We start from the raw sequence: 22,214 nt of genomic DNA, 5'->3' as shown, positions 1-22,214 counted from the left end.
GTTCAAAAATCTTCAGTGGCTTCTTCTAGAACAAAATAGAAACCCCTTTGCCTTGAATTTATTTGAAACCCTCTATAATCTAGTTCCAGCTTGCTAAGACATGATCTGTGTATGCAACTCTACCATTATCTGTTCCCCATTGTAAACATTACATCTCCCAAGTTTTGTGTATTCAAAACTACCCCCTCATCCTAAAAATGTAGTCTCTCCTTGGGGAATAGAACTTTGGGTGTGTGTATTTAATCATATTTTGGGGAAGTTAGCCTATATTCAAACCAATGTGATAGGGTAGTAGTGAATAGTTAGTTCAGTTGCAATTAAGTCTCTAATAGCATTCTAGACTAAATCATTCTTATACTCAATTTTTCTCCTTTCCTGAATCTCCATTCTTTTCTGTCCCTTTTACTTTTTTAGATTCCCAGGCTATGCCTTGAGTCTATTAATGGTACCCATATGTATAGTTTAGCCAGGGAAAGGTGATTAGTTTGCTGAAAGTTGTTTTAAGACTAAGCATTAGGAAGTGAAAAAAGAAGAATGGAGACCTTCTTTTGTTTCTTACAGAAGGTGGAACCTTGATTTTGTCTAAGAAATAAAACTTTTAAAAAAATAATATAGTAACATTGCAGATGCCATATCAATGCTGGTAGCAGTATATACAGCAAATAACTTATTCTTTATATGCTTAATGTTGCTAAAGCATTTTGAAATTCTAGAGTGAAATTAGATTTAATCTTGCTGGCCAATACAGAAAAATAGATCTCATTAGTAAAAATAATTTTAGAAGACATAACCATTGCTAAAATTGCAATATTTTCATAAATTGTAAAACATCTCTTTTTTTCTTTAAAACAGAGGTGTATTATTAACAACACTCATCGTCTAGTGGAGCTTTGTGTGGCCAAGCTTTCCCAAGATTGGTTTCCACTTCTAGAACTTCTTGCTATGGCCTTAAATCCTCATTGCAAATTCCATATATACAATGGTACACGCCCATCTGAAACAATTCCTGCAGGTGTTCAGTTGGCAGAAGATGAACTCTACGCCCGTCCTCCAGATCCACGATCTCCAAAAGTGTGTTGGTTTGTTTTCAGAATTAGAATTCCACTTGCATTTTTACTACAGCTCTCTAGATTGAGATAACCACTAATTTATTAAAAAAAAAAATAAAGCAAAAATCATTCACTATTTCTCTTAAAGGGTTTCTGCATTATTTTCTACTTGACTTTTTATTTGTACCTATAGAAACTAGCCTTTAAAGTCTTGTCTTCTAGTTTTAACTTCTTTGATATTCTGTTTAAGAAACATGTAACAGTTGGTAAAGTTTTTAAGATGGTGTTATGAAACTAACTTCAGGGACCTTTGGAGACTTTTTTTGATGATCACCTTGTAGATTTGGTTATTTGTAACTATTCTTTTTCAGCTTCTTATTTTACAGCCAGTTAGTTTTTTTTTATTTTCTGACCAAAATGCTACCATGAAGCTTCTTGTTTTCTCATCAGCACATGGGTAATACGTAATGGCGACTTCCTGAGCATAGAGGTTGGCCTACAAATCTCCAAGATTTCTAGTTGCTCTAAAATTCTGTGATTCTGTCATACCATGGCATGACATGATCTTTAATATATTATAAAAGCAGAGTTCTTAAAATATTTAACTTCTCTAGAAATTTTAAGAATAAAATTATATATAACATCATATGGGCATGCTTTTTAAGTAAGTTACCCCAGTGTAGTATTAAAATATGCCTAACTTTATCTATCTCACCCATGTAAGGAACATCTTACTCCATTTGATATATTGCATAAATTTTCATTTGTATCTTTCTAGAATCAACAAAAAAAATTCTGTTTTGTTAGTAAACTCTTCCTTTGTCGTATGCTTTTTTTTTTAAGCTTATCCATAATTTGGTTAAATTTTTTTGTGCAGCTGGGCAAGGTTTTTAAAAGTGTTCATCTGTTTGATGTTGGCAAATACATAAAAGTTCTTCTTAATTGTTAATTTGACCTAAAAATAATATGCAAGCTTTAGCTAATGCTTATTTAAAATTTACTTGATATTTTGTTTTCATTCTTAGAATTTAGTAGCATTAATAAGGAATAATTTGGGTGCTTCCTGTCTCTAAAGCTGTTATTGGATGTTTAAACTTGTGTCTTTTCCTCTTGATAAGTTTTTCTGTATGAAGGAAGAGGTTTAAAATCATTATATTGGTCCTTTACAAAAAATTTTTAATAAATAGTTTGTAGTTCTCTTATCTTACTAGTTTGCTTCTGCCATTGAATGAAAGATATTGATCTTTTATAAGCAATATCAAGGGAATTGAATTTGAAACTTTAAAATAGCACCTGACAAGGATTTCCTATGTTTTTGTCTTAAATACTTGCACTGTTAGCATTTTTGACTTGTGGCTTAGGAAAAATCCCTATGATTTGTGGTTAATCTTGTTATATTTCTTCATAATAACCAAAGAATATTTTTACCAAGTATTATGTGAGAAGTTTGGGGGAGAAAACTATTTATATCTACCTGTTTAATGAAAGTGGCTATGGAGATAATTTCAGTCTCCCAACAGAGTAGTCCCCCCACTTTATAGGAATGAAGATTAGTTATTCTGATAAGCAGAAAAATTTAATCCACCTAAGAGAATGAGTAAATTTATGTAAAGAGTAACTTACTTTATTGAGGCTTACCCTTTAGTTTGCATTTACTCCCAACTGAAAGTGGAAAAGACTTTATTGCAATTTTTCTAGCAAAGTGTCTAAGGATGGAAGTTGTTTTAAAGGCTTATCTCCTCAAAATTGATTAAATTTTGTGCACCTGTACAGGATATTAAAAGATAGTCATCAGTTGAATGTTGGCAAGCAGAGTTCCAAATAGGAGATCCAAGGAAATGAAAATAAATGACTTACTCTTCTTCTCCAAGAGCATCAGGGAAAAACGATAAATCATCACAGCACAATTCCCTGCTTTCCTTTGGAAAAGCTAAAAGTACAGACCTTCAGTCAGGGTTGTTCTTCTTAGGTAGATGTTGGAATTGTTCTTTAGTCATCCCTAACTTTTACCAACAATCTCCAGGTTATTAGAGCCTTCTTATATTTGAATTCTTTTAATTGTTTTTGTTTTACAAAGAAAGAAAAAGCTTAAAATCTTTGTAATTTCTATCCATATTTATAAAAGATTACTTTGCATGGGGCCTCCATGGATGGGAGCATGGACAACAAAAATGTTTGTCCCCACCCAGGTGGAAGGGAATCTTAGGTCTGGGCTAAAAATGAATATACTTATTCTAGGATTTGGGAGAAGACAAAATTAAAATTGTCCAGCGTGCATCCTTTGCAGCAGACATTGATACAAAGTAGAATAGGTATCAGGAGTTTCTAGAATTTACTTAGAACTGTAATGAATTCTCTCTCTCCCTCATTCATTCTCTCTCTCCCATCCCCACTTGCCCCATCATATAGCTGAGAATGTTTTAATGATAACTACTTTTTTTCATTGGAAGGTAATAAAAATTAATATGAGTTTGAGGACTATTGATGCTTACTGATTGATGATGCAGATAAAAACTTTAGGACAGCCTGAAGATAAGGCGCTTAGTGATGCAAAGAACAGCATGAACTGGATGGGACACCAAGTGTTTGCCTGTGTTAGAAAATTCTCTGTATTTTAGATCTGAATTTTTCTGTTTTGAATTGAATGTCAGATTTTGAGTTATTATCATGCTTTTATACCTTTTCTTATTTAGCAGCTTTCCGTAAGCATGTGCTTAAGGAACAAAGCTTGGGGAAGGGATGATTTTGTTTCTCTCTTTTTTCCCATTGATGATGTATTTTTAAGTGTTTGGGAAAAGAGAAAAAAAAGTTTCAGCAAGCTTTCTGTAGAAATTCATGTTCCTGTGTTACCATTTCTTAGATCTTTCCTGCCACATTAAAAGCATGTATCCTTGTAAAATTTATTTTTCCTTTCATATATGTTCATGTGTGGAAAGATTTCTTCTAGTTCTTTTTAGGTTAAGTTCCTGGTGGGTTTATGCCTGGGGCAGGGACTATGAGACAATCTGTGTCATATTGTGGAATTTTCCCCAAGATAATTAAGAATTGGTCCAATTCATCAGAAACAGGCAGTTGTGGGAAAGAGGAAGTGGACTCTGTTATCTGGCTTGTTTGCTGTATTATGCCTCTGGGGAAGGGTGGAGGGAGTGAGGTTTCTTGAATTTATAAATCTATTACATATTGTTTCTAGGATCAAAAGCATGTTTTACATCTGAGATGTTGAAATTAATCTCTGGGCAGCATAGTACTTTGTAATTAGTTATATTGGTATGAAATAAACTCAAGCAAACTTTTGTAATCAAGTATCTTGGGCTTTCCTTTTTAGAACACAGTAAGCTCTTTTCCTTATACAAGTTTTACTATACAAGATAAAAAAACACTCAAAAGATGTCTGAAAAGCAGTAGCCTTTGATGGGGAAAAACTTGGGGGAAGGAGCTAGAAGACATGGATTTTCACTCTTATTTGTCAGCCAGATAGCCATGTAATGCTAATAAGCAAATCATTTTACTCTCCTTTGTATAAAAGTTCTCTGCAAATGTAAGGTATATATTATAGAATACTTTTAAAGTGATCTAATATTGCAAATTTCCTATTAGTCTTCTGCTAAGGCTCTACTTCTATTATCAAGTTCTTCCTTTGAAAATTAATATTTCAGGTAATATTTACCTTTATGCTAAAGAGAAAAATTAATTTTTATTGTTAAATGTATTACAGGGTTGGCTAGTGGATCTTATCAATAAATTTGGCACATTAAACGGGTTCCAGATTTTGCACGATCGCTTCATTAGTGGCTCAGCATTGAATGTCCAGATTATTGCAGCTCTTATTAAGTAAGTTAAACTTATAATTGAACGTTTGTTTTGCACTAGAAACTCAGTACTGCTTTTCCAAATTTAATATTGCATATCTGGTTGATTTTTCTTTGATGAACAATATTAAATTAAAATTGAAATGTTTATTTTTCTTCCTATAAATACTGCAATAATTTTTACAAAGATAATTTGTTTTAAAATTGACCTTTACACAAATTCTAACATTTTCCTTATTTTCAGACCGTTTGGACAGTGCTACGAGTTTTTGACACTTCATACAGTGAAGAAATATTTCCTTCCAATTATAGAAATGGTTCCACAGTTTTTAGAAAACTTAACTGATGATGAACTGAAAAAAGAAGCCAAAAATGAAGCAAAAAATGATGCTTTGTCAATGATAATAAAATCTTTGAAGAATTTAGCTTCACGAGTGCCAGGACAAGAAGAAACTGTAAAAAATTTAGAAATATTTAGATTAAAAATGATACTTAGGTAAGCTGTTTTCCATTTGAAATTTTTTATGTGGGTTTTAAAAAAAAATTCTAACACCTAGTGCTTCTTACAGGTTGTTACAAATTTCTTCTTTCAATGGCAAGATGAATGCCCTAAATGAGGTTAATAAGGTGATCTCTAGTGTGTCATATTATACCCATCGGCATGGTAATCCTGAGGAGGAAGAGTGGCTCACTGCAGAACGAATGGCAGTAAGTTCTTTAACTTTCTGCTTCTTATCATATATGTTTAAAGAATAGTTTGTGACAGAAATCAAATTAATTTTAGTTGAACTTTGTAAAGTGTAAATTATAAAAATCTGGTTAACTTACAATCTTTATTAATAATTATAAGAATTTTCTGTATTGATTGACTTATGGCATGGCAGAAATTATGGCTTTGCTGCTTGCCACACTATAGTTTGTTCTTTGGGAATTTATTAAAATGATATTTCTGCATAAGTTGCTTATGGAATTTTGCCATAAAATACAGTAGCATTTTTATGTGGTCTTTGGCAGTAGGTATACTTTAGTTTCTTTTAGTTATGTTAGTTTTTAGATTTTTCAAAAAGAAAGAAAATAATGTAATCTTTGAATGAGTTGCCTTCATTGAAGTACATTGCAACACATCTTTCAGTGTTTCTTCCTAGATGTATGTGAGCAAGAGCTAAATAATAAATGGTTTAGAAAGGGAAGAGAAATTAACAATTTAAGTAAAGTTAAATGGAGCAAGTAAACTTATTGGAGAAAGGAGGGGAGAGCCTATGGGAATAAAATAAAAAGATAACCTAAGCAAAACTTACTGTTGGGATAATATATTGATTTAAATAGGGAGAGAATATTAATCCAAATGAAGGAAATAAATGACAAAAAACTCAACCCTATTAATAACTTTCCATGTGAATAAATTAAGCCATCCAATAAAATAAAAGACTATACATAAAACAGATGAAAATAAAACCCAACCAGCATATATAGAGAGGAGAAGTTTAGAATGAAAATGATTGCCTACAACAAAATTTACTTATCCATCGGATTATCCTAAAAAAGCAGAGGCTTTATCATTATTCAAAGAAACCATAGATAAAGGATCAGTATTCAAACTAGGTATATATGCACAAAAAAGCTTGTGTCTTAATTGATAAAGGAAAAATTAGCTTTACTGCAAATATCATAAATCATTGTAATGTAATTTTAACAGACTTTAATATTTCCTCAGAGGTGGACACATGAAAGTTTAAAAAGCAAAGAACTGTTCAAGTTGTAAAAGCTGTAAAGCTGTGAAAGACTTAGGATGATTTCTGAATGGGAAAATGAAAGAATATATCAGTGTAGAAAAGCGAAAATACTAACATCTTTTATAGACTAATGCAATAAAGATAGTGGTACAGGGTGCACATGAATAAGATAGAGACCTAAATTATTTTCATAAGAACAAATAATAGGAAGTCAGTCAGTGACTATTTGGAAGAAAATTATAATGATGAAATACAACATAACATTTCCAGAATGCACCTAAACCAGTCCACAGACAAGAAAATATTTTTCTGAAAGCATATTAACAAAAAAGGGACCATAATTTGTTAGCTTAATTATATAGTTTTTAAAAACCAAAAGAGCAAAAAAACACAAAATGAAAATACTATATAAATACTGTTTTTTCTAATTACCAGTATAGTTTACTAGCCTCTTGCTAATAACCTCATTAAAAAAAAGAATAAAATGACTAAAATAAAAAATGAACATGACAAAATCAAAATTATCTGCAAAAATGTCCATATTAATAGAACATGAAATAGAGATGTTACACAACTAAATGTCAAAAAAATTGAAACGTTACTTTATGGATCATTCGAAGAAACAACTCAAGGTCCTGAAGGAATTGCAGGTGAAGTCTAATTGGAGGTTTAAGGAACAAGTAATTCCTTTGTTGTACAGTCTCCAAAGTTAAAAAAGAAAGCACTCTAACAAACTCCAATAATGGCTGTTAAGGCAAAAATGTGAAATAAACTTCTCCTAAGGAAGCTGATTTATTCTCACCAGGTTTAATTTGCACCTAGCAGGGTAGGATGGTTCAACGTTAGGAAAAAGCTAATATAATCATAGAGAAAACCAAAACCGCACCAAACCACATGATTGTGTAGTTAGATGCAAAAAACTTTTGATAAAACATAATCACTTTTGCCAAAAATTCTATAATCATACGTAGCAATGGCCTTTTTTTTTTTAATTTGAAAAGGGTACATATCTTAAACCAAGAAGGTGGTATTTTTATAATGATGATATATTTAGAAACTTTCCCATTTAATTGAGGAGTAAAGAAAGGATGTCCCCTTTTCCCATTTTTAATTGACTTAATTCTAGAAATACTAGTAATTGAAGCAAGACAGGAGAGAGAATTCAGGGCATAGACAGTGGTTAGATGAGAAAAAAATACTCCTTACATGTTGACTTCTTTAGAAAACTCCAAAGAATCAGCAAAGAAACTAATATGATTTATAGTATCAGTAAAAATAGCAGGGTACACAATAAAACCACAAATTTCAGTATTTCCATACAGCGGTGTTAAAATCTAAAACAAAATAAGAAACCATAATTTCAGCTGAAATGACTTATAGAATATGTAGACTGTCTGGGATTCAGTCTGTCAAGTTATAAAAACCAAATCCAAATTATTCTTTAAAGAAATAAAAGGGTGGCTTAAACATGAGTGGAAAGTAGGAAAACCCCAAATCTTGAAACTTTGTAATTATGGTCTCCAAACTGAGCCTTAGAGATGGAGGACTCTAAAATAGAAAGTTACACAGATATTGTTGATATGATGATTGATTTTGCTGATCTGCTTTTTCCTAGCATCATTGAGAAATTTATATTGCAAGGGTTCAGTCTCTGGGGTAGAGAAGGTGAATATTTTGGGGAATGAAGATAAAATGTAATAAACAGTGCTTAAGAAAAAAGTAATAGACAAGTTAGCCAGAAGACAGCAGTGTGTATAAGTACTCTAGTGAAGAATTCTAAAACTCTTTGTAGTGAAGGGTGAATTCAAGGTTAAATTTATTCCTTTTGGAAGAAAACATTGGGGAGGGGGGAGTGGAAGAGTATATGTATGTTGATTACTTGAGCTTGCCCTTTTCCGTGTTCCTGTGACAGTTTCATAATTACCAAAAGGAACTGACAGTTTGTTGAAACACTCATGTTTAGGTTTGTTGTCATTCCTTCAGCTTATTCATGTAAGCTGCCATTATCTGTTTTAATCGTAGATTCAGAAGGTGGGTAAGCGTAAGTGAACCTTAGATGTCAAGGTTTTTGTTTTGGTTTTTTTTTTTCCTGTGTTCTTATACATTTTACCCAGGGGGAGCTAGGTGGTACAGTGGATAGAGCACCAGTGCATGAATCAGGAGGATCTGAGTTCAAATCTCACCTCAGACACTTGACACTCACCAGCTGTGTGACCTTGGGCAAGTCACTTAACCCCAATTGCATCATCCTGGGTCATCTCCAGTCATCCTGATGAATATCTGGTCACTGGATTCAGATGGCTCTGGAGGAGAAGTGAGGCTGGTGACCTGCACAGCCCTCCCTCCCTCAAAACAAAGTCAAGTGCAAGTCATGTCATCATTTCCTCTGATGGCATGGTCCTCTTTGGCAACGAAGGAAGAACACACACACACATTAACCCATGAGCTATATATAAACTCAAGCAGAATATGTCACATAAGATAAAGGTGGAGTAATATGTGAAACATACTATCTTCCCCTTATAATATGAGCCACTTCATGGTTATAGATGATAAAATCCTTGGTAGTAAATAATTTTCTTGTGAGAAATTATTGTAGAACAGTATTATGGAGAAGAATAATCCATGACTCTAAGTTATATTATTTCTCAAGTTATTTTTTGTTGTTTTGTGAAAGACTTTTTAGTAGATAATAAAGAAACCTTTAATATCTAGAGGAGAGTGGTACATGGAATATATACATCAGTGTAGCACTTACTAAAGAAAAAATTTTTTTGGTACTTCACATAATTTTATTAGTTGGATACATACTATACTATTCTTCAAACTAGGTTTCATTTTTGAGATTTTCCACAAAGTATTTAATAACCTGAAAGATTAAAAAGAAAGAAATTCACTCTTACATTGCTTCTAAATGGACTATATGTCAGATATTTAAAAGAGTAAACAAATTAATAAGAACTACATATCATTAATATAATAACTTATTGAAATACTTTCACTTTTTTGACAGGCTAATTTGATGGAAAAACTGTCTTTTGTATGTGGTAGTTTTAGTTTGAAAATAGTAAATTTTTATAAACATGAAAGTATTTATATCGTTGTCAACTCTAGAACCTGCATAGAAAATTCAGTGGCTCTCTGTCTAGGATCAAATACAGGCTCCCCTCATTGACCTGTAAGATGTCCCCCTCCATCTTTCAGTTTTATTATATATTAGTCTTTCCTCTTTTCTTTGATCCTGCACTATTCCTTGTGCACAGTCATCCATTTCCCATGTCTGGACCTTGGCAGAGACTGTTCCCTAGACTTGGATAATCTGTCTTCACATCAACAATTTAGAATCTCTCTATTCAGCTTAACTGTCACCTCTTACATGGGGCCTGTTCTTGTCCCTGCAATTATGAGGGCTTCCTCCTCTCTTAAATTACCTTGATTTTATTTTGTATACTTACCCATCTACATGCTATGCTCTTCAATAGAATGTAAGCTTCTTAAAGGCAGGAACAATTCCATTTTTGTATTTGTATTCTCTGTATCCAGCACAGTTTCTTGAACGTAACTTTAATAAATACTCTTTGATTTATTTTGGAGGAGTAATAAGACAACTCAAAATATAGATAATTAAATGGAGTTTTTTCCTATCTGAAATTTAGAATCTAATAATAATGGAACTTATAGATAAAGTAAAATTTTAGAAAATAAGTAGTTTCTTGTGTTTCATTTATATTTTTAAAACATATGCGTGAAGAACTCTATGAATAAATCATTGAATATTAAGACACCTTATTTTGCATTTACTTAATGTTTCTGATTTTTACTTCTCTGATGCTTTCAAACCATACTTTGCATTTATATTTAGGAATGGATACAGCAGAACAATATTTTATCTATAGTTTTACGTGATAGTCTTCATCAACCACAGTATGTAGAAAAACTGGAGAAGATTCTTCGTTTTGTTATAAAAGAAAAAGCTCTCACCTTGCAAGATCTTGACAATATTTGGGCAGCACAGGTAAGGAATATGAGATGAAAATCTCCCCTTGTAATAAGAATTTTTACAAAATATGTCAAAGTAGTACGTGAAGTGATGTTTATTAAGAGATATGTGGATATGTGATAGTGAACATTTTAAAATTTTGTAAATCGCATCATATTTTAAATGTTTATCATTTTTTAAATTTGGGAGACATTCATAGCTTCAACAGGATTAGCTCCTTCAAATATTCTAAATAGAATAACTATTCCAATTACGAAAATTTTAATATCAAGACACACAGGAGGTATCAGCAGGACCCTGTATTTCTGTAAGTCAGAGTGTGTTTGACTTAGAGTTTTTGTTTTGTTTTGAGGAATGAGTGATTGATTTTATAACCTCCTTTGTGTCTAATCACTCCTCACTTGATTTCCAAAACTAGGAGCTGTAATTAAGTAGCTCCGGAATTTTAAAAGTTTTATTAAGCAAAATACCTCTCTTCAGGATTTTCATGAGGCTGAACGTTTGTGTGTTGTTTTGCTAAGCAGAACAACTGCATTAAAGTTGTGTGATATATTGCCTATCATATGGAAGGGGTGAGGGAAGAGGGAAAATGAGGAATAAGCATTTATGTAGCACCAGTTGTTTGTTAGCCACTGTGCCAAGCACAAGCAGAATTTTTTTTGTAGAGATTGAAGAAAAATAATCTCTTACTGAAGGTGGAATGTGCATTACTGCATTAATAAGTTGATGTCTTCTAAGCTAACTTATTTTATTATATATGAAACCTATGAAGTAATTTCTTAAGGGGTAAAGCCTACTTTTTAGAAAAGGATAAAGTGCTTATTTAACCAAGTTGAGAGTGACGATAATTGTTCTTTGTTTATCTCCATGACAGTTTTCTTATCCATGGTCAGTTGTGGAAGAATTCTTTAAGCTGTTTTCAAAGAGTAGACTATTTAGTACATCTAGAGAATTTAACTTAACTTTCATCTTTAGATGGTATTTTTATGATCCTTTTTTCCATCATTTTTGCTCATGACTTGCTTTTTAAAATTTAGCATTGAGAAGCTTCATCTTTGAGTGAATTAGCTTATTTTGGTTAAGATCAAGGATAAACTTTTAGCTGTAGTTTCAAAGAATTTTTTTTTTTTGTTCTTCTAGGAAGACCATACCTTAAATCTTCTGTTCTTTGATAAAATTGAGGAATAAAACATTCGTTCTTTCTTTTCAGGCAGGAAAACATGAAGCCATTGTAAAGAATGTACATGATCTCCTAGCAAAATTGGCTTGGGATTTTTCTCCTGAACAGCTTGATCATCTCTTTGACTGCTTTAAGGTAAACACTTCCTTGAGTGATACAAAGTAATATTTTAAATCTCTGAATTTTGATTCCATTAACATAGGCCATGAGCAAAACTTAACAATTGGCAGGTAAATGGAAAATGTAAGCAAATATCCTATGTTGGGTGTTTGTTATTGTCTTCAAATGAGGAAATAATTGTAAATAAGATGAAGTGTGGCATAGTGGATAGGGGAAATGACTTTGGAATCAGGAAGAGCAGAGTTTGGGTCCTGCCTCTTACACAGACTCTCTGTGACCTTGGGCAATTCCCTTAACCTCCCACTGATCTAAACAACACTCTTAGGATTATAAGTTGCATAGAAGGTGCATCCTATATTGGTAGAGATTTTTCTTCACCTGGGAGTTCCTTGTACCAATGAAATGACAAATCCAAGCAGTGCTGTTTTTTATACTTGTAATGTAGACTTTTAGAACATCCATGAAATCTGGAAGTAAATCAGAAAGCCTCTCAGCATCAGGGAAAATAAATTACATATCCAAAATAGTTTATTCCATAATAGTAGAGATAATTTCAGAGAGAGACTAAGTTTTGTATGTAACCAGTTTTGTTATCTAATCTAGGCCAGAATCGAAGATATCTCAAAATTAAAATAATCAATTTGTTGATATAAAGATGCTACAAGTAGAACTACTGACCAAGAAGAAATGATAGCTGATAGCAAGGATTGGTAGATTGATCTAGTGGTTATATTTTTAGTCTAGCACTATTTGATATGAGAGCTAACAGAGGTGAACATATCAGTAACTCCTTAGAAGATCACTACATTTTGACATAATACTTTCTATCCATTATGTTGCCCCTTACTGAAGTGTTTAATATATATGTAGGTTATTTATTTTACTAAGGCAGAAAAAAGTTCTAATGATTGCTATTTAAATAAATTTTAAAAAACTTTTAATTGATACTTAAAGGGGAAAGTTCCATTTATCTCAAAATTTTTCTCATCTATAGTGCCTGCTACCCCTGTTATTACTTCAGTAATTCAAGAATCTTTGATTTCATCAGAATAAAGGTTCCAATGCAGATTGCAGCCCTCCTGCGAATTAGTAGGGTTATAGAATTTGCAGCAGATAGAAAACGTAGAAATCATTTAATCTAATCTCCTGCTTTACACATGGGGAAGCTAAATGCCAAAAGATGGTGGAGTAGCTTGCCCCCAGGGCCAACAGAAGTAGCAAAAAGCTGAACTGGAATTTGACTCCAGCATCTCTGACTCTGAATCCACTACTTTCTATACTAACTACTGGACTAGAGTTATGGTGACTAAATAACTTATATCTTGTTATTAAACTGGCAGTGAACATATATCAACATAATTCAAGACTTTACAGCTTGACAGGATGTAAATATGCCAGAGTATTTTGTGCTAGCACAGTGCTCCTGAACCCTGGAGTCCCAATAGGGAGCCAGAGGTGGATTTTGGTGAAGAATGCTGCTGATTAGATTTGATAAATGAAGTCTAACTGTTTCTAACTGTACTAATACCATTTTTATGATTTGTAATAAGTGTTAGACAAGCATGTCTGTTTTAATTTCTTTCCTTTTCCATATCCAGGCTAGCAGTGGTTACTGTACCAATCCTGAGTCTTGGGAGGGCCCCAGCTTTGCAATGCTACAGCTCTAGACTTCTGCTACTGGTTTTCCTGTGGGATGACTGGGAAGAAGAAAGGGTGAATAGGTGGTGCTGTGTCTGGGCATGGCCTAATTTTGCTGCTGCTCATGTATTTTGCTATTGGTCTTTCTTCAACTAGAAAGCAAAAAGGCACATAGAATCAAAGTCAGAGCTGGAACAAAATTTACTATGTATCAGGTATATCTCAAAAATCAGGACATGCAATCAGTCTGTCACATAAAGCAGAAATTAAAATTCACATAAATAGACATAATCAAAGATATGACATTCTTTAAGAACCCATAGACAATATTGCTACCTGTGATTCTGATAGGACATACAGATAGAACAGGATCTAAAGTAATAAAGGAAAAATTTGCTGCTGTGCAAAAATACAATGGATAACTATTAACACAGTACTGAATATGCAGTTAAAAAAAAAATAGAAAAGCAGCAAATCCAAAATAACACAAGGAAAATTTGAAAATTAGAGGAGAAATAGACAAATTGGAAACAAAAAGAAAAAACCTATAGAACTGCTGAACAAAACTAATTGTCTGAAAGCTAAAAAAAATTGGTAAACCTTTATCCAGCTTGATTAAGAAAGGAAGAATATTAAATTAACAAAATAAAAAATTGAACAAGGTGAAACCACAAAACCCAGAAGAAAGAAAAAAGCCCATTAGAACCCACTTTGAATAGTTAGAAACCAAAAAATCCTAAGAATCAAAAGAAATGTAGAATCTATACAGAATTGTATGCAGTCGTGGGGAGGGAGGGAGGTAGTGGGGGGTGGGTGGGGAGGGATAAAATCGCAATTGTATGGCAGTGATTGTTAAACATTAAAAAAATAAAAAAAAAAAAAAGAATCAAAAGAAATAAAGGACAGTCTACAAAAATATCCCAATTAATCATTTACCATATAGAGAATTTAAATCATCTAATCTCAGGAAAAGAAACTTGAACTTCTTGTAAAATTACTACCAAGGAATCTCTTAGCAGAAATTAAATTTCTCTTTATACTTGAACTGAAGGATCAAAAGTACTATAAGCTTCTCAAGAATGAATATTCATGCCAAAATTTTTAATTCTGCCGGAAAGATCATAGCAGTTAAAAAAAAAAATCGTCATGATCAAGCTAGATCTATATTTGAGAAGCAAGGATGGTTCAACATTAGGAAAGCAATTACCATTATCATTTTAAAAACAAAAATTTCCTGAAGCTCATGGTAATATTGTTGAGTGAGCAAAAAGATTTCCACAAAGTACAATATTCATTCACTTCATGTTTAATAAAAAAGAAAAGAAAGAAAAAAATTACGAAGTACAGGCATAGGATCTTTTCTTTGTTTGATTTTAAATTATTTAATAACACCCCAAAGTAGCATTATATACAATGGATAAACACTATAACAGGTCGTCTTAAGGTAGGATGTATAAATTTTTGAAGAATATTTTGATAATTAGATGCCATTTTTATTGTTTTACTTTGTAATCCTGTGTCTTATTTTGTATTTTTATATTATATTTTTGATAATATTTTGAGGAGTTCCACAGGTTTAACCAGATTACCTTAAGGGTATATAACATAAAGGTAAAAAACCCTTACAACAGAAATTTTCTCAGCAAATGTAAAAAGTAAAACAAAGGTTCCCTTTCCTCTACTGTTATTTGACCTCATGGCACCATCAATAATAATAAGACTGGAGAAAGAAATTAAAATCATAAGATAAGCAAAGAACTGTCCTTTTTAATGTCATGTTGCTTTACAAGTACTAGGGAAACAAGAAACTGATCAAGGAAATCAGTACCTCTTCTGTAAAATTGAATATTATTATAAATATAAAACAGAATTTTGCTATAGCAACTACAGAATCCAGGAGATAACAAGACAGTAGGTATCTCAGGTCAAACATGAACTTAGTTCTTGCTGACTCTATGCCCAGTGCTCTGTTCACTATCCCACCGCGCTGCCCATAATAACAGTAACTACAAAACACTTAAACTATATGAGTCAATTTACCTAATAACTGTAGAAACAAAATTATAAAACATTCCTCAGAGTAATAAAGGACAGCTTAAATAACCGTTAGGATATTCAGTGTTCACGGCCAGTCTGTGCCTGTATAATAAATATGACAATTACTACCAAACTTAGTTGACAGATTTTCATGTGAAAAAGACAGGAATTGTTAGCAAAGTGAATTAGTACAACCATTCTGAAAGACAGTGGTGAAAGTGGTGAAAATGTCCATAACTCCACCGAAAGAATCCATGGGAAACACCAAGACATTTATCACAGCAGTCTTTATGGCAGCTGAGAGCCGGAAACAGTGTAGATGGCCATTAATTGGGGAATAGCTGTAAACAAATTGTGGTACATATATGTAATGGAATATGACCATGCTGGAAGAAACAGTGAACATGATAAAACAGAAGTGTGCAAAGTCTTGAATGAACTCATGCCCAATAAAGTGAAAGTTAAACCAGAGAAACAGTCTTCTAGTCAATGACCACAAAAACATACATGGAAAGGATAACAACCCTTAAACTACTGGAAAGTAATTATTTCAAATTATAAAGATCAAACCTGGGCCTCAAGAAGATATGAGAAGATACCTCCCTATATTCCCTTTTTTATTTTGGGGGAGGAAGTCAGATGTAAAACATAGCATAATGTCAGGTTTTTTTAGTGCACTGATGAGTTTTACTGAATTCTTTTTTTTACTCTTTTAATTCTTTTTTACAAAGATCTTGCAAGGGAAGGCATTCATGGAGGAACTTTAGATGGTGTAAAAACAGGGTATCAATAAGAATATTTTTTAAAAGAAAATGAGTGTTGCTAAACCATAAGGCATAAATTTGCCCCCACCCCCTTCTGCAGAAAGAAGCATAAGATCTTAATATCCTCCATCTATGCTGAGGAGGAGAGCATGGTGCATATCACATCATATTTTGCTAATTTCCCCCTCACTTCCTCTTTTTATAAATAATTTGTGATAAAGAATGATTCTCTGGGAAGGGGACAGAAATGGCCAAGTCTAGCCAATTTAAAAGGAAAGAAAATAGATCAGTAAAAAGCAATTTTTGAAAAATAATTTTTTAAAAAGATACTGCCTCCTAAGTACTGAGAGGTACCAGCTCTTAGGTATCCACTCGAGATAGGACTAAGTTTGCAAGGGTGTTCTCTGTTCTTGGAGGGGACTGGTATGAGTTGGTAATCCTAGAAGTTTAGAGTTCTATTTTTATCAGACTTTTTTTTTTTATTTCTGTGACTCAGTAGACATTTACAGTTATAAGGGAGAAAAGTTTGGCTGCATCTTCTAGAACATAGACAGTTTTCTTTATGATAATTGTTTTCACCGACAATATTGCTTATTACATGTCATTTTAAGTATTATGCATAATTTTTTTTTTTATCACCTAGCCATTTTAATTGTTCTTTTCTTATTCTTGAAATTGAGCATTACATTAAGGCATAATTTTGTTTTCTGATTTCAAGGTTGAAAGATATTTAAATGTTTCTCATTTCTTAACATGGAAATGTCAAAAGTGAATATCTTTTCGTTTTTTAGATCAGTTTTAAATAATGTTTGTAAAACATCTCATTTCATTTTGGTTTTAATATTAGGCTAATTTTTATTTTGAGTAAGTGTACCTATCAGGCTGATCATTGAGTATGAAATTAATGTTTTCTTTCAGTATTTAAGACTGCCTGAAACTAACTCTTTTGTAGTTCTTAGCACAGTACCTGGCACATGGTATTATTGTTGAGTCCTTTTAGTCATGTCCAACTCTTCATGACCTAATTTGGGGTTTTCTGGGCAAAGATACTAGAGTGGTTTGCCATTTCCTTCCCCAGTTCATTCTACAGATGAGGAAACTGAGGCAAACAGGGTTAAGTGATTTGCCTGTGGTCTTGTAGCTAGTATTTTGAGGCCAGATTTGAACTTAGGAACATGAGTCTTCCTGATTCCAGACCTATTCCACCTAGATGCCCTCTGGCACATAGTAGGCACTTAGCAAAATGCTTATTCATTGACTACAGAGAAGTTTGCTTCAGTGTGTAGTTTCATTTCTTACCTACTGTTACTCTCATCTTTGAAATTTTTTTGTTTTCATCTGTAACTTTACCCTCTTGTTTAATTGTGATTTGTCTGTTCTGTTAAAGGACCCATATCTCTGTAAACTTTTCATGTTGCTTTTCACATGGCAACCTTTGTATCCTGTAGCATTTCTAATCGAAGCTAAGTTTGTTAACAAATCTTTAGAGAAGTTTACATTTATTTAAAATTGTTTGCACTTATAACATTATAGTTTCCTTTGAATTTGTGTTTTAGTATTTCTGTTTCAATATGGTATTTTTCCTTTTTTTTTTTTTTTTTAATAATAAACCACATATTTTTCCCCAATAACTTTATTTTCAGTTCTCAGTTCTCTCCCTTCCCCTCTTAAAGATGTGGTGTTTTTCAAAGAAATTTAATGTCATAGGTAGCATTTACGTAGTGCTTTAAGGTTTATAAAGCACTTTATATATAGTATCTCATTTGATCTTCACAACTACTCTGTGGAATAGGTACTTAACATTTTACAGATGAGGAAATGAGACTGAAAGATTCAGTGACTTGCCTGCAGGTCACACAGCTAGTGTCCTAGGCAGGATTTGAGCTCAGATCTTCTAGCACTCTATCTACTACAGCGTCTAGCTTCATATTCTGATGATAGCTGTCTTTATAAATCGAGAATTTGACCTGGATTACTAACATGTTTTACAGCATGATAAATTTGTTTTCTAGGCAAGTTGGACAAATGCAAGTAAAAAGCAGCGTGAAAAATTACTTGAGCTAATACGTCGTCTTGCAGAAGATGATAAAGATGGTGTGATGGCCCATAAAGTTTTGAATCTCTTGTGGAACTTGGCCCACAGTGACGATGTACCTGTTGATATCATGGACCAGGCTCTCAGTGCTCACATTAAAATCTTAGATTATAGTTGTTCACAGGTTTGTTTATTTGTTTGTTTTGCTAGTTTGTCATTCTCTCACATCATATCTTATGATTATTTGGGCAGCTTAATTATAAGCTCTTCTTAACCTAGTCCTTAGCATTGATATTTTGGAGTGATCTTTGGGAACTGACCTAATTTCTCTCATCTCAGGTGTATCTCTGGGGTAGAGTAATTCCCATTACTCCTGTCCTTCTAGGTTCTAATTATTGAACATTTTGACCCCAATTGTGATTTACCACTTTTGATGTTTCTCATCTGGCGAGTATTTGGGAAAACACTACATTACAGAATTAAAAAACACTTTACTTGGAAAGGCTCCATAAATAAAACAATCATTTTTGGTTTGCCTGGCCATAATCAAATTCGAAGTTCTGGGACATTAATTGCAAATAAATTAATTTAGTCTTACTATGTTAAAAGTTATTATTATATTAAAATTATTACAATATTAAATATATTGATGTTCCTGAATTAATGACATTTACTCCATACACTAATGGCCAAATCAGAGACCCATTGATTATCTTGTATTTTTCATATAAAAGTGTTCTACTTGGAACATAAGTCCCTGGATGAATAGATGATATTTCTTCCAAGGTTTATATGAAACAAAATCTCATATATTGAATCCTATTTTTCTATTTCTTATTGAGTGTATTCTTGTTGAAATACTTTGCCCAGTTAGTTGAATTTTCACTCTTGGCAAAGTTGGAGTTAAAATTCTGGTAAACTGAAGCTACATATTACACATTTTCTAGCTGTCATGCCAGCTAAACAGTGATAATCCCCAGTGGCTTATCACTTTGGGGATATAAATTGGAACTTCAAAATTAAGTTTTGGAAGAGGGAGTATCTGAAACAAGGACATTTGCTTATTTACAATAATTCCATTCAAATTTAATAGTAAATTGTGAACTATTATGATTTCCTCATTATTTATAAAATGAAATGGTAGTGTTCAGTTTTCCCAAAATGTTCAGTTTCGTTTCAGGCCTGTCCAACTCTTTGTGACCTTATTTGGGTTTAGAGTTTTCTATTTGGGGGGGGGGGAGGGCGGGGGTTTTGGTAAATATACTGAAGTGCCATTTCCTTCTCTAGCTCATTTTACAGATGAAAAAACTGAAAGGTAAACTTGCATAGGATCACATAGCTGGTTAAGTATCTGAGGCCAGATTTGAACTCAGGAAGAGTTTTCCAGATTCCAGGCCTGGCACTCTATCCACTGTGCCACATAGCTGCTGGCCTAAAGTAGTTAGTTTTAAATAAGTAAGATTTTTTTTTTTTGCAATTGTTCCAAGAGTTTATTTTAGAGAAATTGCATTCCTTACTGACACTATATTTAAATATGAACATTTGATATATAAAATAGTGGTTATAACCACTGAATAAGCCAAAAAGTCCAAAAGCATTAGGATTATTAATACAGGTGTTATGACTCATGTGGCCAAACTTTCAGTTTATTTAATGATTACACAGACTTAGACATTTGCCTTTGTCTCAGTAAAGGTTGTAAAGTATAAGTTACACAAACAAGGTGCGTCTGTTTTAAACTATGGAAAAATTCTTTGAAAACAGAATTCTTTTATGGCTGCAGTCAACATTAAAACTCTGAAATTTGGTTTTTTAAGGATCGAGACACACAAAAGATCCAGTGGATAGATCGTTTTATAGAAGAACTTCGCACGAATGATAAGTGGGTGATTCCTGCATTGAAACAAATTAGGGAAATTTGTAGTTTGTTTGGTGAAGCACCACAAAATTTGAGGTATGGATTTGTTTTTTTCAAATAAACAAATTTTAAAATATATATTATGTAGAAACATTTCTTCAGAAAACTCATGGGTTATAAGTTTGAAGACAAGTCTTGAAATTTTTGGAAATGGTTGTTATGGGTTTCTGCGACGGAATTAGATCACAAAGGTAAGCATAAAAGAGAAGGAAAATTAGGTAGAAAACAACTATAATTTCAGGTAATAGGGATACACTTAAATAGTAAAAGGGGTTTTAAAATTTTAAGAAGAAACTCTAAAATATTGGGAAATTAAATATCTTAAACTACTTACTGGAGAAGTGAGCTGTAATAAGGTGTGAATTTTTTAAAATTAATTTAAAGAGATTAATATAATATTAACATAGCTCTCCTAATTATGAACCTATTCTTCCAGCTGACATCCTTGTGTTTCCTTACCTTTAAAATACATTTTTCACTCTGTTATCATAAAAAAGTGTGTGTGTGTGTGTGTGTGTGTGTGTGTGTGTGTTGCGTTCTCATGCAGAAGCACATGTGCACACAAACACCTATACATAGCTAATTTGTCACTAATAAGGATCATTCATAGAAAGTTTATAATCAGAGCTTTTTGTTTCCCATTTCAGGGGAAAATTCATTTTGTTTTTTGTAATTTTTAAAATAGAAAGCCTTATTTTGTCCCCTCATGAGTTTTAATCATATATTTCATACTATATTTTAACTTTTTAGTAACACTATATTTTTGTGATCTCATTGACATTAACTTAAAAGGCTGATTTCGAGAGATAATTATCACAAATTGAATCATTCTTTTTTATTGATCCTTGTTTGTTTTCAGAACTGAAGTGATTTGTGTCTATTACAAGAATTGTCAGGTCCCTCATTCCTCTCTCATCTTTTTAGATGCTTCTTTTTTTATTGAGTACTAGAATTTTTAGGCATTTAAAAATTTTTAGTGACCTGATGCTTATATAAATCTTCATTTGAATAAATGAAAAAAAATCTAGAACTGAATATCTTTGCCACTTAATTGATTTTTATGGTGCTGAAATTTAAATTTATATGCACAAAATAGCAGCTAGGTGTTGTTAAAAAAAAAAAAGAGCTTTGAACTGGGAATTAAAAGAACTGGATATAAATCCTTAGTTCCTTATTCAAATTACATTCAATATTATGGCTCACATTTTTATTTTAATGGTAACTCTCATAAATGTAGGTCAATCATAGACATGATTGATAAACTACCATAATTTGTGTGATGACCCTGTGCTATTTAATAACAACAAAAAATATAAATTTGGGTATAGATGAATAATATTTGGGTTGACTTTTAACCTTAAAACAAATGTTAAATTTTGGAAGAAAACATTTACATACATCGTTCATTGAACTTTTTCCTCAGACTTAAATTTAGGCATGTACAGAGAAGAGCATCTAATCTCTCCCCATTCCAGAATTCTTGACTGGAGGTTCAATCTAAATTTAACCCTTGAGTTTTTGGATACTAGGAACAGTTGTTGCAAAGATGTAATAAATGTGCATTAGTCTCCTTTTCAATGTGTGTACCATTAGAAATAGTGAAAAAACAAGGAATAAGCTTCCAGTTTCATTTGGTTATTAGTGCAGAGAAAATTGAAGTTGTCTTGAAGAGGGTGTCATTTTAGGGTAGTGAGGAGTAGAGATGGTTGTGATTTTTATTTATATAACATCAAAAAGGGGTAGTTGTTGTTAAGCACTATATCAGCTGTTACCTCTTAAACTTCTTCAGAGTCACAAGAAGATGCTTAGTTTAGTAATTATTATGATTATATTCCAAGTATAGTTATAATGCAGTGAGATTTTTAAAATAAATTCAAGTTATAGAAATGTAGTGTTAGCGCTGGAAACCCTTCAAATCCATCTTGTCTATT

The 22,214-nt window shown here is 32.4% G+C and overlaps 1 protein-coding gene across 4 annotated transcripts in view; it reads left to right on the top strand.

Moving 5' to 3' along the window:
- USP9X (ubiquitin specific peptidase 9 X-linked) overlaps positions 1 to 22,214 on the top strand; it is a 177,610-nt gene that overhangs the window by 38,332 nt on the left and 117,064 nt on the right. For all 4 annotated transcript variants that reach the window (XM_072615149.1, XM_072615148.1, XM_072615147.1 and 1 more), the window contains exons 5-12: positions 853 to 1,071; positions 4,765 to 4,880; positions 5,103 to 5,354; positions 5,428 to 5,566; positions 10,454 to 10,606; positions 11,802 to 11,906; positions 18,343 to 18,549; positions 20,183 to 20,319. In XM_072615149.1, coding sequence (XP_072471250.1) covers positions 853 to 1,071; positions 4,765 to 4,880; positions 5,103 to 5,354; positions 5,428 to 5,566; positions 10,454 to 10,606; positions 11,802 to 11,906; positions 18,343 to 18,549; positions 20,183 to 20,319 — 1,328 coding nt within the window. The remainder of the gene's footprint in view (positions 1 to 852; positions 1,072 to 4,764; positions 4,881 to 5,102; positions 5,355 to 5,427; positions 5,567 to 10,453; positions 10,607 to 11,801; positions 11,907 to 18,342; positions 18,550 to 20,182; positions 20,320 to 22,214) is intronic.

Source organism: Notamacropus eugenii, chromosome 5 (genome assembly GCF_028372415.1).
Source record: "Notamacropus eugenii isolate mMacEug1 chromosome 5, mMacEug1.pri_v2, whole genome shotgun sequence".
NCBI lineage: Eukaryota > Metazoa > Chordata > Mammalia > Diprotodontia > Macropodidae > Notamacropus > Notamacropus eugenii.
Note: the sequence above shows the minus strand (reverse complement) of the source record. Positions and strands in the feature narration are given on the sequence as shown.